General features: G+C 48.4%; 6 protein-coding genes across 6 annotated transcripts; 3 read left to right on the top strand and 3 right to left on the bottom strand.

Annotated features, from left to right (window-relative positions):
• Window positions 1-81: 81 nt before the first annotated feature.
• On the top strand, window positions 82-2,689 carry F5B22DRAFT_653159 (extracelular serine carboxypeptidase-like protein; the record flags this gene model as incomplete). The annotated part of the gene is made up of 9 exons (XM_047979692.1): window positions 82-298; window positions 350-388; window positions 445-498; window positions 559-902; window positions 1,008-1,352; window positions 1,428-1,493; window positions 1,563-1,643; window positions 1,716-1,799; window positions 1,895-2,689. The coding sequence occupies 9 exons, from the start codon at window positions 82-84 to the stop codon at window positions 2,273-2,275; spliced, it is 1,611 nt and encodes a 536-aa protein (XP_047836483.1). The 3' UTR covers window positions 2,276-2,689.
• Window positions 2,690-2,785: 96 nt separating this feature from the next.
• F5B22DRAFT_19496 (uncharacterized protein) lies at window positions 2,786-4,860 on the top strand. The gene is made up of 2 exons (XM_047969544.1): window positions 2,786-2,946; window positions 3,014-4,860. Exons 1-2 carry the CDS (start codon window positions 2,899-2,901, stop codon window positions 4,556-4,558), a joined length of 1,593 nt encoding a protein of 530 aa, XP_047836484.1. The 5' UTR covers window positions 2,786-2,898; the 3' UTR covers window positions 4,559-4,860.
• Window positions 4,861-4,920: 60 nt separating this feature from the next.
• On the bottom strand, window positions 4,921-5,966 carry F5B22DRAFT_19417 (uncharacterized protein). Its single transcript, XM_047969534.1, has 2 exons — window positions 5,640-5,966; window positions 4,921-5,563 (listed from the first exon to the last, which is right to left on the bottom strand). The coding sequence occupies exons 1-2, from the start codon at window positions 5,728-5,730 to the stop codon at window positions 5,289-5,291; spliced, it is 366 nt and encodes a 121-aa protein (XP_047836485.1). The 5' UTR covers window positions 5,731-5,966; the 3' UTR covers window positions 4,921-5,288.
• A 1,032-nt stretch (window positions 5,967-6,998) lies between these two features.
• Window positions 6,999-9,882, top strand: F5B22DRAFT_19499 (polysaccharide lyase family 4 protein). The gene is made up of 2 exons (XM_047969545.1): window positions 6,999-8,176; window positions 8,296-9,882. The coding sequence occupies exons 1-2, from the start codon at window positions 7,364-7,366 to the stop codon at window positions 9,478-9,480; spliced, it is 1,998 nt and encodes a 665-aa protein (XP_047836486.1). The 5' UTR covers window positions 6,999-7,363; the 3' UTR covers window positions 9,481-9,882.
• Window positions 9,883-10,412: 530 nt separating this feature from the next.
• On the bottom strand, window positions 10,413-12,958 carry F5B22DRAFT_641067 (transmembrane amino acid transporter protein-domain-containing protein; the record flags this gene model as incomplete). The annotated part of the gene is made up of 9 exons (XM_047977935.1): window positions 10,413-10,566; window positions 10,627-11,021; window positions 11,071-11,097; window positions 11,153-11,191; window positions 11,245-11,405; window positions 11,466-11,878; window positions 11,928-12,101; window positions 12,234-12,710; window positions 12,780-12,958. 9 exons carry the CDS (start codon window positions 12,956-12,958, stop codon window positions 10,413-10,415), a joined length of 2,019 nt encoding a protein of 672 aa, XP_047836487.1.
• Window positions 12,959-13,620: 662 nt separating this feature from the next.
• F5B22DRAFT_19355 (enoyl-CoA hydratase/isomerase) lies at window positions 13,621-15,489 on the bottom strand. Its single transcript, XM_047969524.1, has 6 exons — window positions 15,040-15,489; window positions 14,854-14,984; window positions 14,728-14,757; window positions 14,549-14,665; window positions 14,306-14,486; window positions 13,621-14,227 (listed from the first exon to the last, which is right to left on the bottom strand). The coding sequence occupies exons 1-6, from the start codon at window positions 15,299-15,301 to the stop codon at window positions 14,094-14,096; spliced, it is 855 nt and encodes a 284-aa protein (XP_047836488.1). The 5' UTR covers window positions 15,302-15,489; the 3' UTR covers window positions 13,621-14,093.
• Window positions 15,490-18,636: the final 3,147 nt, after the last annotated feature.

Consider the following 18,636-nt stretch of genomic DNA (forward strand, 5'->3'; position numbering starts at 1 on the left):
CTTATGCTCAGATATGATCTGAATGGATGTATCTCTGTAATCAGAAGTTACACACCTTCCTTGCTCCTCTCTTCCTATACGATGAAGGTGTCGAAAGTCTTAGGCGCTGCCCTCATTGCGGCAAATTCCAACACTGTTCAGGCAGACCACCAAACGCGCGACATCCCACGTCAAGACGTCCGGTACGAAGCTCATTACTTCCAGCAGAAGATCAATCACTTCCCCGAGAACAAGCTGCCATATGCGCATCAAAATTTTACTCAACGATATTACTTTGATTCGTCCTACTACAAGCCCGGTACGCATTGTCCTACATATGGTCTTTCACAAAGTTACTAACAGAGAATAGGTGGACCAGTCTATCTTTACATCAGCGGAGAAACAAGTGGTGAGCTCATCCACCCTTGGCAATCAGGTTCATATGCTAACATAGACGGCTTGTAGGGCCCAGTAGATTCTCCAATCTCCAAACTGGAATTATCCAGATTCTTATGGAAGGTTGCTAAGCCCGTGGAGAGGAAGAAGATGAAGAAACAAGCACTTACTGACACAGAACAGCGACGAATGGCCTCGGCGTCATCCTAGAGAATCGTTACTACGGAGCAAGCTATCCATTCAACACCTCCACAACAGACCAGCTAGCTTTTCTCACCACTGCTCAAACTATTGCGGATAATAGCTACTTTGCACAGAATGCTGTATTCCCTGGAGTAGAAGGTGACTTGACAGCGCCGGGCACTCCTTGGATTCTGTATGGTGGCAGTCTCGCAGGAGCTCAGACAGCTTTCTCAATCAAACAATACGGCGACGTTTTATATGGAGGTATAGCATCGTCGGCCCCAATCCACGTTGTCGTCGGCTATCCTGAGTGGTATAACCCAATACAGAAATACGCGCCACAGGTGAGTAGGTGAACACTTTACTACAGGCTCCATTCCAAGCTCCGTGCTATGAGCATAGATTCAGTTTTTGTTGCGAGTCTATCTGATATGAGCCTCGTTAAGTAGGATTGCGTGAACCGTATAAATAATATAGTCGACAAATTTGACGCTCTTGTCAAAAAGAACAACAAGGTGGCCATTGAAAAATTCAAAGCATTGTTCGGCTTAGAAGTCCTGACCGACCACCGTGACTTTGCAGCAGCGATAGCTGACCCTATCGGAAACCCTGGTACTTACCTTTCTAATACTTGGCAGGAGTTGAACTGGAATTCTACCTACGGCTCTCGCGACTTTTTCTATTTCTGTGGTAATATAACGGACATCGACGCCCCTAAAGATATTTCCGACGTCGACCATTCTATGAGTATTTATACAGACGGTGAACCTTGGCCTGGCTTGGGAGGATACGCTGTGAGCATTCCCTTATTCTCACCCCTTAGATTCTGTGTCGCCCTGTGACAGGATGTCTAACGTCTGCCATGATAGAACTACATTAAACAACACACTCTTCCACTCTGTCGTTCTGGTAATTATAACAGTAACGATTGCTGGGTGAGTTGCCCATTACAGCCTGGGGAGTGACGGTCAAAAGCATGAAACCCAGTCTGACATCAGGATCAGGGAAGGCAAAATCGGAGTGCTTGGGCAGACATCACCAACAGCGCCAGTCGCTCCTATTTGTACACAAGCTGCACCGAGCAGGTATTGGGTCATCCATTTTCCTTTCTATACATTTCACTTCAAAATAGAATTCCGGCTGACCGTGGGCAACAGGGAGCATACATCGATGCGCCCAAAGAAGGACCGAGTTTATTATCCCGGGTTATTGATATTTCGTACGAGCAACAGTGGTGTACAGTAGGTTTATTCTTCTCTACTTTGACATGGCAATCTTAGAATCCAACGCGCAGTTTTGATTGCGACTCCCAGTATTGACATTGTAAACGCTACAGTGGGCCTTCCCAAAAGGCAAGTACAACAAGATTCCATCGAGCCCTGATGTCAATGCGTACAACAGCTTTGGCGACTTCAACTTCTCAGCCGACCGACTGGCATTCATAGACGGCGACCAGGATGTTTGGAATGGACTTTGCTACCACTCGCCTCTAGCTCCCTCGAGAAGGCAGACATCGGATTTGCACCCGGAACTCTTCATCACAGGTGCTGGTCACCACTGGGATTCATCGGGAATTTTGGACGTGCAAGCCGAACCCCAGTTCATCAGAGAAGCCCATCTTTGGGAGATTCGCACTGTCAAGAAATGGTTGCGGGAATTTGAGTCTTGGAAGTCATCGAAGTTATCTTCTGGTAGACGGTATGCACGAACTTTTTAGATTGGCCTCGAGCATCTTATAGAAACACTATTAGGCCATGCTTAGATGCGTAGTGTTATGAGTGCTCTTTGTATAGGTGAAATATCTGCAATGGGTATGTCTCTGATGTGATTATAGGCTTTGCATATAGATATCTCGTACATGCAAAGCCTGTGAGTAGTTATTTTGGTCATATAGAGGAATGATTCGCCATGTATTTTGAGCCTACTCAAGACGCACTTAATGGCTCACATACTGGCTCAAGGAGTTGATTACATGAAGGCTGGTAAAGCGTCGCAGTTCCGATATGTGCGAGCCTCCGATCGAAATAGAGATTTACCTAAAATCTGTGATCTTGTATAATATGAAAATGTACTTTATTGTATCTTGTTGTTGTCATCATCATTACCCCTTAATGACTCGATTTACTCCTGGAAGAACCTCTGGCTGTCGAACAGCTGATTGCCAGCCGCCAAATAGAAAATGACACCGAGAAAACAATCCTTGTAACTTTGTCAGTGCATCCAATGTTCAAAGTACCTATACCTACATTCATACCGGTCTCATAAATCGATTTTGATCAATAAGTAGGGGTGCTTCATATCATTCATAGTTCCCTGGCTCACTACATCTGTTTGAACAAAATGGCGCCGCCGCGATTGAAGTTGGCAAAGAAAAAGCAGAATGCGGCGGTTAGTGCATTTTCTTGGCATCATCACTGGGACAATCCCGGGACTTGATACTAACTGTATCTTATAGAAACTCGTTGACACAGATGACTATCTTCAGTCAGGTGACAGCCATGAGGAAGCCATGAGAAAACATCGGGTGGGCGATCCCGCCAAAGCCTTACGATTTGCCGACAGGGCCCTCGATGTTTACTCCCAGGGACTAGCCAAGTTCCCTCGCAGCTTCGACCTAGCCTATAACAAGGCACGGCTCGAACTCGAGAAGGCCACTGATCCTGTGCTTTCCGAGGCACTTGAGATGCCCATTATAGATGCGCTGCGACAAGCTCTTAGTTCTCACAACTACGCCCGGGACCTGGAGCCAACACATCCAGACACCCTGTTCAACATGGCCCAGGTGCTAACCAGCATGGCCGAAAGAATTGCCGAAGACGACGAATCTGATGACTCAGAAGCAATTCAGAACTTGGAAAAGGCGCTTGAGATTCAGAGCCATTGCTTCCAATTACAGCTAGCTGCTTTTGAGAAGAGCCGGCTAGAGCTCGAGCAAGCAATGCGTGAGACCGCACAACAGGAAATGTCGCCAATTGGAGGAGTAGAGGCAACTAGCTCGAACACTACTACGGAACCTCAGAATGTTAACCAGGAGGAACAATGGGTCAGCATAGAAGAGCCAATCACCGCAGTTACACTCCTTGAAACGATCATTGCTCAGATAGAGGCCCTGAGTGCGCTTTGCAGCATCTTGAGCTCTGATCAGACCGTCTCTTCCATGTCTGCCTTATCGTGGATCGATTCATACTCGACGAACCTACTTACGCAAACACTGCCAACCCTTCTCAGCGAAAACCAAGAGGCGCTAGAACCACGTTTACCCGACGTATTACTTCCAAGGGCTGTGTTCATGAGTAACTATCTTGAACTGTCGTTCAGAGTATCCGCAATCGACGTAGAGAAATATAGACAGGAGCTCGACGCTGCATTCATCCAACCCGGTCTTGATGGCGCCTCTGAAAATGTCCTCTTGGCTATTGCTAATGCTCTTCTATCGCTGAATAGCGCACTCGCTGATTCAAATTCCGAGGCCGAATCCCATGCAGCATTCAGATGGAAGATATTAATCGATGCGCAATCTCGCCTCTCATCCGTCGCTAGTATACCACACATCGATAAGCATACACTTGCTACAACACACTTGTTGAGGGGTGATATCTCCTTGTTCCTACAAATCCTAGCGTATCCTCCGGTTGCACACTCACAAGCGCAAACAACAACGCCGCAGCTTCTGAAACATGCAGAAGTCTACTACCGCAACGCAAGCAAGCTGCTTGGCTCGTTCGGCTCTTCCACGGAGGAAGAGAGGATCGCCTGTGAATTGAAAGGTGCCGTGGTGAATGTCTTGCAACAAGTCACTACGGATCAAGCCGCTGCTGGTAGTAGTTCTGGCCAAAGTAGCAGCGGCACGATTATCAATATGACGGCGTCTCCACATCAGATCGAGTCGGCGCTGGAGTCCATCCTAAGAGTCCGAGGGGAAGAATGGGTTAGAGACCACATCGAAGACATGGTTAGCGACGGCCTTGTATTACCTCAAGTTTTCTCGGCCATAATATAGAGCTCGAGTTCAGCCTCTCGCTGTAGAGCGCAAAGCCATCATTGAAAGCAGTAAAATGTCGTTCGCGCCTTATTAGACAAGATCGTAGACCGTGCGCTTGTGTAGATGCAGGAGACAGGGGCGATTGATTTAATAAGGAATACATGCCCTTTCTACCTCATGCGTTGCACCTACTACACATAGCTAAAACTTGCCTAGGTGCCTTGAAGGTGTGAGGAAAATCTCGTTGTCGAGGGTACTGCCTGATCAACGCTGTCATCTAGAGTGGACAAGCTCAATCCTTAACCTTAGTGTGGTCCCCGTATCCTATCTTTTCCTACTATGGCAGGTAGACATTAAATGCAGAGGAGGAAAAAAGGGCTCAATATTTAAAATACGCTCGAAATTTTCTTATTCAGAGCTATCCTTGGGAAATCAATCAAATAATCACAGGCGGTGACTAGGTGTGAGTCTTCAGTCTCAGGCTCAAAGAGAGGCTGTGCCAACTGAGCGTCACCACAGTTGGAGATATGCACTATTGACCTCTGATATCAACCACTCTCCAACTTATCGTAGTAGCTAGCTAGCAATAAGCATGTTTATATTCATTTTCTAGTGTCTCAGATGGTATTATTCGCATTCCTCATTTACATCATTAACTCTAATTACTCTCAAAAACCTGTAGGGTATCTCTGCTATCCAATAATAACTGTGCAACTCTCCTATCTCCTGCCGCCGCGAGCCTCCTTGTCTAGTGACGGGCGGAAGAGCTCGCCGTGGGGCTGTTCAGATCGGGTGGGTTGTGGGTGCTAGGGTGTTGACCGTTGATATCAACACTCTCGTGCTCTTGATGCGGCCCGGTTAGGTCGGGAGCATCGTGGTCGTGCGAGCGACGCCGGCCGTCGATGTCTCGATCGTCGGGCGCGACGTGACGGCCCGTGAGATCGACGGGGTCGCGGGTCGCTGGGCGGGCGCAGTTCAAGTCCAGGTCTGGCCGGGCTCCATTATTTGACTTGTGGTGCGAAGCTGTGAGAATGGCATATTAGTATTGTTATCACAGGTATAATGGCGAGATCTTCAAGGTATAGGTTGCTAGACTCACCATGCTTCTTCTCTTTGGCTTCGTCATGCTTAGCCCCATCGTGATGGTGATGGTGGACAGCGTCCTTGATCTTGTGAAGGATGTCCGACATGATGATCAGTTGATTGGTTGTAGATAGAATTTCAAGACGATGTTGCACTTGAAGTACTGTTTGTAGAGGTTGGTATGAATATTGACTCTTTGATTGAGTGACGAATGGCAATTGTGATGATGATTTATTTGGTGATCTGGTTCAATGGAGCGCGAACGTCCACCACCTTTATATAAATATTTACATGCTTAGCTCGTGACCAACATCTCATAGGGCTCAGTCAGCACCTTGCATCGCTTCATGACCGCATCCGGTAGCATCGAGCAAGAATCTGCACCATGGCATGAATGCAGGTTCGCGCCGCGTGTTAGCTCGCCATCGTCGTGCATTTGCTACCTATGACTTCATAGCCTAGATCTGGTGTCTACGTACTGTAGTACCGGTATTTGTCAAATGCCCTCTCTCCGAAGTGCCGCCCACCATGTCCCGCAAACAGTAAGCACATACAAAATGGCAGTGCTACTCTGTCAGATTAAGCACCCCTTGCTAGGTCTTGGTGACCAACTCGTACGCCAACTACAGGTTGACGGCCCCTCGTAGCAGCCCCCCAACAGATGTCTAGAATACCAATGCCAGGACGCTTTTGCTTACCAGGCACTCTTTGATCCTCCACGGTACCGAGTCGCATCGCTGGTCACCCTCGTCCACTGTCCGAGGACTTACTAGGTATGTAGCAGAGTCCGAGACTCCAGCCTGCCCTATCCAGGCAAGGGGAGAGTGGTAGAGGTGCTGAAAAATCCTATCAGTTCGCCTTTTGGAGTGAATTCCGAAGAGCGATACCTGCCTACTCCTTCGCGGCGCATACCGAAAAAAACGGCAGAGACTCGGCTTCTCTCAAACATGGTCGAATGTTCTGGCTGTTGCTGAGATGTCTCCTTCTAGCGTCATACGATCGATGGACTATGGCGAGGAAAAAAACAAATACACATGTCGGTTATCGCTCGATTTGCCAATTCGGGTCTCCATGGCGCCTCTAGGCCTCGCGTGACGTGATGTTCATAATTCCTTTCCGTTCTCATAATCGATTCCCCATGCTGCTGAGCTCGAGGCCTACCTACGTCACGTTTAGATAAGGCAGGCCTGCCAATTCTTGCAACTAAATGCAAATCACGCCTGCCACTTCACCATATTGGCCGTTTCGACGATAGACGACCATTGCTCAGTAGCCACTGCAAAGCACAAGGTCAGAAATGCGACATCTTTGCAATTCATCATCAATTACACACTGATGGCCCCATCAAAGAGTCTTGTCCCAATTAATATGATGACGCCTAAACAAGCTCTTACCCCCCGCTTGTTCGCTCTGCGCCCAGCCGGTTAGTTAACCGCGCGCCTCATATCTTGGCTACAATACCCCGGATTCTTGAACAGCAGTATTTGTCGGGATGATATCATCCGAGCATGGCGGGTCAAGTCGTCCATCGCCCGATTTCCTGGATCGGCATCAAATTTCCCGAAGACAAAGACTGAAGCCGTCAATCACACCAATTCCTAGAACTGGGTGTCGCTGTAACCGGCAAAATGCATCAATCTGGGCATTTCTCCAGAATGGCAATATAACCCTCTGGGTCCTTCCTTGGACAGCCGAATCAGATAAGTCTGGCGATTTGTTTGACAGCATTGCTTCTTCAAGATGCGCGGGTTAAAAAGCAAACTGTTAGCTTTAGCCGCCCTGCTGAAGGCATCTGTTGCGTTCCTCACCGCAACAGAAACAAGCAGCCAATTCCTGCTTCAGAATGACCGCCTAAAAGTAGCGGTAGACAAGAAAAATGGCCAGGTTGTGGACGTTGTTCTTGACAGAGAGGACTTGTTGGGCCCGGTTAGTGGTAATTCGGGCAAGGGGCCGTATGTCGATTGTTCTTGTATCCCGTCCGGGTTCTGGACCCCTGGCAGCACCGCGAAGTACAAGCTAATCAAAGGCACCGATTCGACCGGGACGCCCTACGGTGGTGTGAGGATGAGCGATACGTACGCCGCCACCAACCAGACTATCGAGCAATGGTGGTTCCTTAGAGAAGGCGAAACCGGCATACACCTCTTTACGCGGGTCACTTACTTCAACCGGGCAACCCCTTATTTGCGAGAGTTGGGCGAGCTGCGCACTTTGTTCCGACCCAACACTAAGCTATGGACGCACTTGTCTAGTGGCGATGACAACTATGCGCCAATCCCCTCCAAGGAGGCTTCTAGTAAACAGGTCGTTGTGCAAGACGCTGCATGGTACTTAGGGAAGACACCCCGGGATGCTTATGTCCAACAGTACTCTGATTACTTCACCAAATATTCCTTTTCCGAGCTCTGGCGTGATCACAAAGTTCACGGACAGTATTCGGACGGAACGACGAGCTCAGACGGGAATACTTATGGCGCATGGCTTGTCCATAATACACGTGAGACATACTACGGAGGACCCCTTCATTATGACCTTGTTGTTGATGGCATTGTGGTAAGTTCTCCCTAATGATGAATACTCTCCTCTATATTACATATTCAACCCCTTTCGGTCCAACATGATACGTGAATCTGTAACTGTATTTAAGCGAGTTACTAAGATTGCCTTTATAGTACAACTATCTAGTAAGCGGGCATTACGGCGCTCCTGTCCCGAATATCACCCACGGCTTTGATCGCACATGGGGGCCTCAATACTACCATTTCAACAAAGGGACTCCGAAGACTACCCTTGCCGAGCTGAGGGCAGACGCAGCACAATATGCGGACCCAAAGTGGAATGCTGACTTCTACGACAGCATCGCACAATACGTTCCAAACTACGCACCGAAATCGAAGCGTACCACTTTCAAAGCAATAATCAAGCTGCCGGATGGCGCCATACGGCCCATCGCCATCTTATCAGAAAATAAACAAGACTTCCAACTCAACGTCTTCAACCAAACCAGTCTGCAATACTGGGCCGACATAGACCGCACCACGGGTACAGTGGAAATTCCAATGGTGAAGACAGGCACCTATCGCCTCACCGTGTACGCAAACGGGATTTTCGGTTGGTTCATACAAGACGACGTCACCATTTCGACCAACGCACCAACATCATCATTCACCTGGGAGCCCGAGAGCGCGGGAGTCGAGATCTGGCGGATCGGGACACCAGACAAGTCCGCCGGCGAGTACAAGCACGGGCGCGCGCCGGACACAAGCAAGCCTCTCGCGCCCGCGCAATACCGCATCTACTGGGGGAAATGGGACTTCGCGGCGGACTTTCCCAAGGGCGTCCTGTACACAATCGGCTCCAGCACCGCGGACAAGGATCTCAACTACATCCACTGGTCCTGGTTCCCGGGCTACGCCAACTACGTGCGCCCGCAGCCCGTGTACGACAACGTGAACAACTGGACGGTGCGCTTCGAGCTATCCCCCGCGCAGCTCGCCGGGACGCGGACAGCGACGTTCACGGTGGAATTGGCGGGCGCGAAGACGGCCAATGGGAACAACAAGTGGGCGGACCTGCCGGACGAGCGGTACTCGAACCTCCCCTACACGGTCGCCGTCAACGGCGCCGACGTCGAGACGTGGATGATCCCCTCGTACCGCAGCGGGTCGTGCGGCGTGCGCGGCGGGATAGTCTGCCAGAACTTCGGGCACAAGTTCGTCTTTCCGACGACGCGTCTGAAGAAGGGCGTCAACGAGCTCGTGCTCAGTCTGCCGTATAATGCGACGAATACGGAGACTGCGGTCCTGCCTGGTGTGGTGTATGTGCAGTACGACGCGCTGAGATTCGAGCTCGGATAATTCTTTGTCGCGGGCTGCTCTCGTACTTACCTACGTATATCCAGCACCATGAAGGGAAAGGTAGGCTCTTACGTAGACGTAGGCTTAGGCCTTGAATATACGTAGTCATTTTATGATTGGATATTGTTTCTAAAGCCTTCAATTTCGGAGTGGATATATGCACTGCGCTGCTCTATTCCGGTTACATTGTGAGTGAGTAAGTAAGTAAGTACTCGTGACAAAGGCTAGAGCTTAGGTCATCAGATTGCTCAGAGCAAATGATCGTAGCCTATAATTTCTATTTAGAAAACACTAATACTGCAGAACGGTTTTTTTGATTAATAACGAGGTAGCCGTATAGTTAATCTTACACGAGTGTAAAAACCTGCGTGTTGTTGCGTCGCCTAAATCAAGATCATTCTTTTTTTTTGCTTGATTCCCGCTTCCCTACTTTTCTTGTAAGTCGAGGTAGACTTCGATGGGAGCAATCATAGATCAAGTGAATGAAGTAAAATATTGTACACCACAATTACCACGCTACCATTAGGGAGATTCTCGAGAGGATATCATGATATTATTTTAAGTATTCATCAATCCAGATACATCCCCACAGACACCGCGTTATGCCTGGAACAAAACATATGTTCCGGACATTAAATGTATATATACATCAAACGTGTGCGGTATCCGTCGCGTAGGGAACACTCTGCATGTATATATAGCAATATACAAAATGCTTGTGAAGTTTTCAATCCTTACTCCAGGAAGGCGCTCGAGATGCAGATAATATATGCAAATAGGAGGTTGTAAGAAATCCAATATCCAATGCTAGACAATCCTAGATCAAGTGTAGAACAAAACGCTATACATTTTCCGATTTCTTACGTCGAGGCTAACCACAGAAAAAAAGGATATCTTCAGAGGAAGCAAGCTATGGATTCACAAGACATCCATTATTCGGCACCAATGAGGTGTTTGGGTAGGAAAGCCCAGACGGTGCCTATGACGGAGAGTATAAAGGACAAAGACATAACAGACCAGCAGATAACGCGTTCCCTAGTGGTAATTTCATGGCCAAAAAGCTTGAGGTAGAATGCTAGCGGAAGTCTAATGGCCAATGGTTAAAAATACTGTTTGCTCAGATGGCTTGAAATGGTGAGCACTTACGTAACGCAGATGGTGAAGCATAGAGCACTTCCCATAAATGCCATAATAGAATCGAAGGCGGGGAAGAGAATGGCGATGCCCAGGAAGACTAGTAAGGTGACAATCCTAATCAAAACCTTTAGAAGCCCTCGAGATGTACTAGACAGACCGACCAGAGGTGATTCCTCTGCAACGACTTGTTGTCGAAGCCCGAATACCACCTCAGCGGTGGTAATGATTGGAGTTGCGTTGAGTGGAACTTTCGTAAGCGGTATTATGGCGATGAAGATGACAAGCAGCACATTGAGTACGTGTGGGTAGCCCGTAGCTTCGAGAATGTTGGCTGTGATCTCGTCACGTACACCGTCACCAAACATCAACAATCCTACAATAGCAATAGACGCATCCACGAACAACTGCCGTAATGTTAGCAAGAGAAATGCAATATCCAAACAGTATACCTACTGTAAATGACCAAGTGTAACCGAGTGCCTATTAGACCATTAGTTAAAGCCTAGGGTTTTGCAAAGGCGTTGACCTAGCTTACTCTCTTATACTTGTGCGGGTGACGCATATCTCGGTATATCTAGTACAATCCGAATCAGTGGAAGTTATAGTGAATGCGGTATTTTAACCTACATTAGGAAATACGCTGTGTCCACCCCATGGTGACATGAGCAAGCCGAAAGATAGCGGCAATGTTAACCAATTTGCCGGGAAAAGATATGTCACGGCCGGCTCAATAAGCGAACCTGGGGTTGTCTGTTTGAGTAGACCGTCAAGGATAACGATAATGCCAACTATCCTGTTTTAGTATATAACTCTTGCCTGAGATGTCCTAGATATGGGATTTAACTTACTGCCTAGACAACAGAAGATACCAACGAAACTAGTAACACTAAGCAGGGAAAGAGGAGCGAATTGAAGGGGTATCAGAATCAGCGTGCAAACAACTTTGAATTCCGTTGTCGTTAACGACCCAGGAAACAATAGAGCTAAGCTGTCGGCAAAGAGCACGATAAGCGCAACGCAGGCAGCTAATAGTTCGAGCGTGAAAAGTACGGCAGTAGCAACGCGGGCCTTCCTACCGAACGAGATGAAAGCAATATCTGAAAATGTGATGATCGTAGAGTCGAGGTCCATGCATTTGGACAGAAGCCCTGCTGTCCAGCTCGTAACCCCAGCACAAAGACACAAGGCAATAAGGCCGACAACCCAACCGGCATATTTCAGTCCCATGGGTAAACTGAGAAGCCCAACCCCGATCAAAACGCTGCAAGTCGTTAGAATCAAGAATGCTAGGTTACACCAGGGTCACCTACTTCGTGGAATTGACAACTGTCTGTGGCAGAGTTGACTGGCCCGAGACAGCCAAAACAATATTGCCATCCTGTTCTACCTCTTTCACTAATATGGGGGGCCTTTCGCCGTCCGGCACGTTGGCACCCGACTGGTGTTGTTGCCGCCATAGCTCTGCAGCTTCTCTCATGGAAGCACTGTTTTATACGCTCACGTTAGTAATCAGGTGCCAAGTAATGTAGGATTTCATCCCAAGTCTCTCCAGGATGCAAGAGCAATAGGGTCTAAAGCCTGCGAAAGGGAAATGAGAATAAATATGGGGTACTAACTGGCTCGCTTCCGATTCAAGATCCCCAACTATGCCATAGCTTCGAACTGACCCATAGCTACCAAATATTTCAGGCGCCGAGAGCAGTGGAGGCGTAGAGAAAAGCGAGTTGCTACGTACAGAGCCTGAGGGTGACACCACTCTTTGTAGATCGCTCCCGAGGCGCTTTCTCTCACCCGATCGACTCTCGATTGGTGTTAAGGTTGGGCTGTAGGGGCTGGCGTCTTCTTGATCCGTGTCAGCGATCGCGTTGTCGGAAGATGTCGCACTGAGTTGCTGGCGGAGAAGAGACTGCGCTGGTAAGGCTTCGACGTCGGCGTTCTGCAATGGTTCTTGGCCCGGCGCGAATACAAAGGATGGTCGTTGGGGAATGATTTCAGGGAAAGCTGCGGCTCGTTGGAAACTTCGACCAAAGGACCTGATGCTGTTGACCCCTCCGATATCCGTAATAGCGGCCAGGGTGTTCGTCACGGACGATCTGAGAAAATCTCGAGTTAGCCACTAGCATAACCATTGACGGTAGTAGGGCAGTGCTAGTAGAGTTTACCTTCGTCGCCTGAGTTGGGGAAATTGACCATTTCGTTGGTGGGATTCATGATCACCAAGTAGAGGCTCATCCTCAAAGGCAATGTTCTGAGAACCAGTAGATATTGCGCTGGTGCTTCGACCGCCTGGCGATGCTCCTCGCACGTTGTCGGCCCACGCCGCAGGCGATCTCGAAGACATGGCGGATAGATAGATGTTCTACCTATATACAACGGAAACTCAAGACAAATAAGCAGACGAAGAATTAGAAGCGTACTTGAGCTTCAGGAGCAGGACGAGACGACGCCGAGTTGTCGTCGGCTACTTGATGCGTTGACGACTCTGGAGAGCAGAGGCTGCGTGCCGTGCCGTGCCGTATCGTATCGTATCGTCGATACATGTATTTACTTACCTAGTTCGTGCACGTAAAGTCAAGCGGCAACGGTGGGGCTCCGAGATAATGAGCCTAGTTTTCTGCTCTAGTGATGCCGCCTAGATCCTTGCGCAGCCAAGGAGTTGCTCTTATCTTTCGGCCCTAGGCAATGATGGAAATGATCACCATGCTAACGATTGAGAGAAGAGCCGCGAGACTTCGTACTTTCCTTGGCGTATGATGTCGGGTGAGTGGTGATAGGAGATGGACGTGGGTGGGAGCAGACAGAGTAGGTAGGTCTAGGTAGGTAGAGAGATAGTAGTAGTAACAAGCATCGTATCACCAGACCTGTTTCACCAACAAGGAAGGAAAAGGAACAAGTACCGAAGCAATCTAGTCGCCCTTCTCCTCCTCTTCATCCCGTCACGTGTGCATCGTGTGTGTGCATCATGTGTGTGTACACCACCTCCTATGTAGGGAAACAATTTGCAGAGCCTACACCCTCGACACCATACTACGCCTGAATGTAGCTATCTCCACGGCGGGAAGAGGAGATGGTGCAGCAGAGAAGGGCCAAGTATGACGTCTCTGAGCATCGAGACCGTCGAGACCATCGAGAGCTCGGTGGTGGGGTAAGTGGAGGCTTCTACATTTGTGTGGTTGGCCAATTGAAGCCTAGGTCCAACATTCTACCTCTTGCGCTTTAACTCGCTTCTCATCGCTTCACATCGGCTCATTCAAAGCTTGACATGTCATCTTGGCGTAATCATGTGAAGAAAAAAAATGACAATGAGAATTTTGATTATCATGCTTCCTTGTTATATTGTCACTCTTTCCTAGTTTGTTTTCTTTTGGGTAGAAAAAAAGGTGCTAAAACTTGAGCCTCCGCTCTCTCCCTCACACCCAGGAAAAGTTGGGAGGTCCACGATATGTGGTTCTCGAGCTTCGAATTCTGAGCCTTTATCAGTGGTGTTTAAACTCTGGCGGTTGTTTGTTCAAGAAGGCGCTTGTTCCTTCCTTGAAGTCATCGAGAGAGAAAGTCATGTAGTAGAGCTGCTTCTCAATGGCCATGCCAGCCTCCAAGTGATTGTTCTCGGCTGTAGAATAGCTTGGTCAGCTTGACTGAGGCCTGTCTTGGGGGGATCGCGTAAATCTATGCAATTAGAGCAACTTACCCGCTAATACGGCTTGTTTTGCCATGTTGATGACTGGTCGAGAATACGCAGCAATCCGAGCCGCCAGTCTCTTGGCTTCAAGCACTACGTCCTCATTCGCACCGAAAGCTCTACTAACAAGGCCTCGCTGTGCAAGTTCTTGGCCGCTAATCGTCTGGCGCGAGAGGATGAGCTCCATTGCCTATCAAGTCTTATGTCAGCTAGATATAGGCTTTCATGTTGTGGCTGTAGTCAATAGTTCACCTTATACTTGCCCAGGGCTCTCACGAGTCTCTGTGTTCCGCCCGCACCTGGAATCGTACCAATGCTGACCTCAGGCAAGCCGAAGGTAGCATCTTCCGCTGCGTAGATGATATCGCACTGTATTTCAAAAATTTAGGACTCCACGGGAAGCTGGCAGCCTGAGCGGACCCAATACTTACGGAGAGCGCGACTTCAAATCCTCCACCAAGCTATGTTGAACATGTTAATAAAGGCTTTCAGACAGGGTATCCCTCTTTACAAATAAGGGAGGAATAAACAAGGAGCGAGTAAGAGCAGAAACTCACAGCTAGGCCCTCGACAGCTGCAATGATCGGTTTCGAGAACCGCTCAAATGCTCCGTTCAAATCGGAGAGGAATCGTCTCTCGTGTGCCTCGCCAGTTGTCAGTTGGGTTAGCTCGCTGATGTCAACACCAGCTGGTGAGACATGGTCAGTATGGCTTTAACTAATTGATACCATGTCGCAACTGACCAGAAAAGGCACCCTTCTTGGTGCCCATCAAAACGACAGCCCTCACGTTTCCATCTTGATCAAGTTGGTCCAGAACAGAGATTAGGTGATCCATCATCGCCTGTGTCAACGCATTGCGCTTCGCAGGGCGGCTGAGCTGTACAACGGCAACTGCTTCAGTACGGTCTATACCAACCCGCACATCATTGCTTCCAGTCGATGGGTCCTTTTGGCTCACAGCCAAAGACCACTGATCAAACCCTTCAAAGTCTGGTAGGGACATGGTCTCTGATACGGCTACACTTGAGGGGCGTAATAACGATGGCGCGCTATTGGAAGAGGTGGTCGCAGGACAGCTGTTTTTCGTGGGTGTTCACTTTCTGTCCTTGATTTTGATGATGAGTAGCACGCTCCGACGAAGCGCCGTGATACTCAGCGAAGAAAACTGATTTAGCTCCCGGAACTGACACAAGAAGCTTCTGGATTGATTGTCTGTGTTTCATCTATCTACGATGATATGACTATAGATAGATCATCTACGTGCGAAGTGACGTGGACGGGATTATGACACTCGGGTATTCGTACTACTCGGAATCTCCGCATAATTCCATATCCTATTATAGACGTAATGGACGTAGGTACTTGCTTAGATACACATCATGTGTAAGCATGCTCAGCCCTCTTCCCTGCGCTTCTTTGCCGCCTTCCCCGATCGGGAGGGTCGACGGTTATTGGCTTGTGTTACATTGCTGACACTGGGGTCGTGGGAGTGTTCAATCATGAATCTACAAATCTTGGCCCATGAGATAGATGTACATGTACTGTAAGTAAGAAAGAGGGGAATGAGCGGGGGACTCAGAAAAAGCTCATTGGGAGGGCGGCGACTGACAGCTCGTTGTCTCAATAAGCTTCAATTTCCATTAGACCCCTGGCCCTGTTAGCATTATGCAGGACGTTGTTTGCGTTCCAAGTTGAGCAATGGCTTTTTCTAGAAGGCGAAGCATCAGGAAGTATATTGAATTGAACGAGTGTCTTATAATCTAGTAAGCAATGTTGATAACCTAATGCCAACATAAAGGGCTCTATATTCGTAACACAATACGACATCGCCATCCCCGAACTTGGCGGTTCTGCAGTCTCCATCTAGAATTTCTACTACCTAGTGACCCTACAGGTTCATGTATGTAGCGTAGGTAACAAACACAAAACACACGAAGTAATGATGTGCCAGCGTGGCCAGTTGTAGTGATTCGCTTTTTTCCCTGTTACCACCTCGCTCAATGTGGCCTACATACAGCTGCAACATTGCATTCAGGAATGTCACCCATCAATGTGGCATGTGAAAGGGGACCGTGCCTTGACACTACTACCTACTATAATGTCGTGCAGATACTAGAAACCATATGAGATCACCGTCCACGTGGGATATGTCAACAGCGTAGCAAGCGGCGCTACGTAGCACAAGTACACGAACGCCATCAACATGCAGATCATACTAAGGGGGGTGTGATTAAGGTTCCTGCGCGTGTCTTGAATTTCGGCCGAACCACTAGTGTAGTATTGGAATACCTAGAACACCTCCTATCCCGCTGACTAGCACTTCGGTGATGGATTGTCCAAAGACAGAATGTGAATCTGTTATAGTTTGAATTGAAAAACTCCCCGTATAAGTGCCGTCGGTAGGTTGCTATCGTAATGCCACTTATAGGAGTATTCCCTACTCTATGGGGCAGTAGAGACGCCAGGGAAACAGTCGAAGGCTTCTATGTTTGTAAAATACTAGTTAGGTGGGTCGAACGTGACTAGAACTTAGTCATTGTATCACCAAAGGGCCTAGTGAGAGTTTGTTTCTCCAGTCCCTTGTTTCTCTTTATCCCACACGCAGAACGAATATGAACAACACGTTTGGTACACGGGGGAGTTGTTTCACCAAACATGCTCAAACAGCCAAGGGTTCGAAGGTTTAACGATCCTGCCGGGGCTAGATGTGTTTACTGTTTTTGCTTGGACCTGCTTGGACTTACCCTAATATCCATGGATGTGTTCTGGTAGTTCTATCCATAGCATAGCGTACTATGGGCTTCGCATAGCGTGATTTGAGAACCCAGTACCCACGCGTCTTCGTCTGGGCGCGCTCTGCAGTAGATATGCACAGACCTTTCGATCTTTGATAGTGTTCCATGGATACAAGCGCAGCTGACTCAGGTAGGCATCTTGTTTACTCGGCTTCTTCCGGTCATACAGTACTCACAAGGAGGTGCAAATAGGATATCGGAGCCAATCCCCCCGTGGCCTATCGTCGGCAGGGATAGGCGCGGGAATACATACCCCAGTCCTGCCCAACCTGGTACGAGCGTTCGGCCGCCGAATTCCTCAATTACCTAAAATCGACTCCCTGCCGTTGCCGCTCCACATAAGAGCCACCATGATTATGACCGATGCTGCGTTAGTTGCGCCAGGACAGCAACTAGGGTCCTGGCCAAGAAGCTGGGGTCGGTAATGGCATATCTGGGCAGATCTGGGCAACTATTACTACGTACTATTACATAAGTAGCATTGCAGGGAACCGGCCGTACGATGATTTATTTGAATTCCACATGCTGTACCTGATGAGTGTCTACACGTCGCGTAACGGAAATACTGAACATCCTGCACATTCAAGGATGGTTATCCTGATCAGGCAATTTCTGGATTGGGCCGAAACTGACGTCGTACTAATCCCGAAAGCTGTCAGAATGTAGGTACAGAGCGTCAATCATTGTTGCATGCAGCAATGGTGCCAACCTCCTAGCGCTGCCGTCACACCTGCTGCGACTCGCTCGCGTACGTTGGGCAGCCCTATCGCGGTCCGTGTTCAACAAGCTATGTATCATCGGTTGTGATTAGCTAACAGTAAGGTTCTGTAAATAGCAGGCCGAGAAATCTTCAGCTGCTATGCAAGAGCTGTGAAGCTGACGAATACGGTTGTATTGCTCATACCGTACAAGTAGGATCGGTCTCACGTACGCTCACAGTTACTGTTTGTATAGAACGCTTTCGTAACACCATCGAGATCGTTTCTCGTTTAGCAACGTTTCTGGTTTACATTGTATGTCTCGCCTGCCAAGGCAAACACCCACTTACACATTGTACTTGGCTATCGCGGCTGTACAACTAGTTAGTTACCCACTGATCTGATTTCCATTCTAGTGTTGACGGGGTATCAATCCCTGCCCATTCCCATTTAGTTAGCAGCGGAGTGTTATAATTTAGTCAGGTGGTATTTTGAAACACTTTGGTATCCCCATAGCACTACGCTCCGGTGCTAAGGCTTCATCTCGCTGGATCCTGACCGGGTCACTCGATTTACTAAGTAGAAGGTGGACCATGGCTGAGCACTGGAACCAGCAAGTAAAATTTTCCAACTCAACTGTGTTGTAGTTCCAGCATCAGCAACATGGCAGACGATGACAATAGCATTACAAACATCGTAGTAATCGTCATTTTGACAGATTTCCTGGCCATTGAACGGCTTCAACATTCCGTCCACCAGCTTAGGTATAGAGCTTGTAAGTCCTGCAGACAACGGGTACCCTTGAAATCTTATGATACCTTGTCAAAATCACACCTCAGTAGATA

The sequence above is a fragment of the Xylaria bambusicola genome (assembly GCF_022495145.1).
Source record: "Xylaria bambusicola strain CBS 139988 unplaced genomic scaffold F5B22scaffold_1, whole genome shotgun sequence".
NCBI lineage: Eukaryota > Fungi > Ascomycota > Sordariomycetes > Xylariales > Xylariaceae > Xylaria > Xylaria bambusicola.

Coding starts and splice junctions, on each gene's coding strand:
- F5B22DRAFT_19496 (XM_047969544.1), top strand. CDS start 2,899: ATGGCGCCGCCGCGATTGAAGTTGGCAAAGAAAAAGCAGAATGCGGCG. Junction 2,947..3,013: donor AGAAAAAGCAGAATGCGGCG/GTTAGTGCATTT, acceptor TGTATCTTATAG/AAACTCGTTGACACAGATGA.
- F5B22DRAFT_19499 (XM_047969545.1), top strand. CDS start 7,364: ATGCGCGGGTTAAAAAGCAAACTGTTAGCTTTAGCCGCCCTGCTGAAG. Junction 8,177..8,295: donor TTGTTGTTGATGGCATTGTG/GTAAGTTCTCCC, acceptor TTGCCTTTATAG/TACAACTATCTAGTAAGCGG.
- F5B22DRAFT_19355 (XM_047969524.1), bottom strand. CDS start 15,301: ATGTCCCTACCAGACTTTGAAGGGTTTGATCAGTGGTCTTTGGCTGTG. Junction 14,758..14,853: donor CAGCTGTCGAGGGCCTAGCT/GTGAGTTTCTGC, acceptor TGTTCAACATAG/CTTGGTGGAGGATTTGAAGT. Junction 14,666..14,727: donor GATTTGAAGTCGCGCTCTCC/GTAAGTATTGGG, acceptor TTTGAAATACAG/TGCGATATCATCTACGCAGC.
- F5B22DRAFT_19417 (XM_047969534.1), bottom strand. CDS start 5,730: ATGTCGGACATCCTTCACAAGATCAAGGACGCTGTCCACCATCACCAT. Junction 5,564..5,639: donor AGCCAAAGAGAAGAAGCATG/GTGAGTCTAGCA, acceptor CCATTCTCACAG/CTTCGCACCACAAGTCAAAT.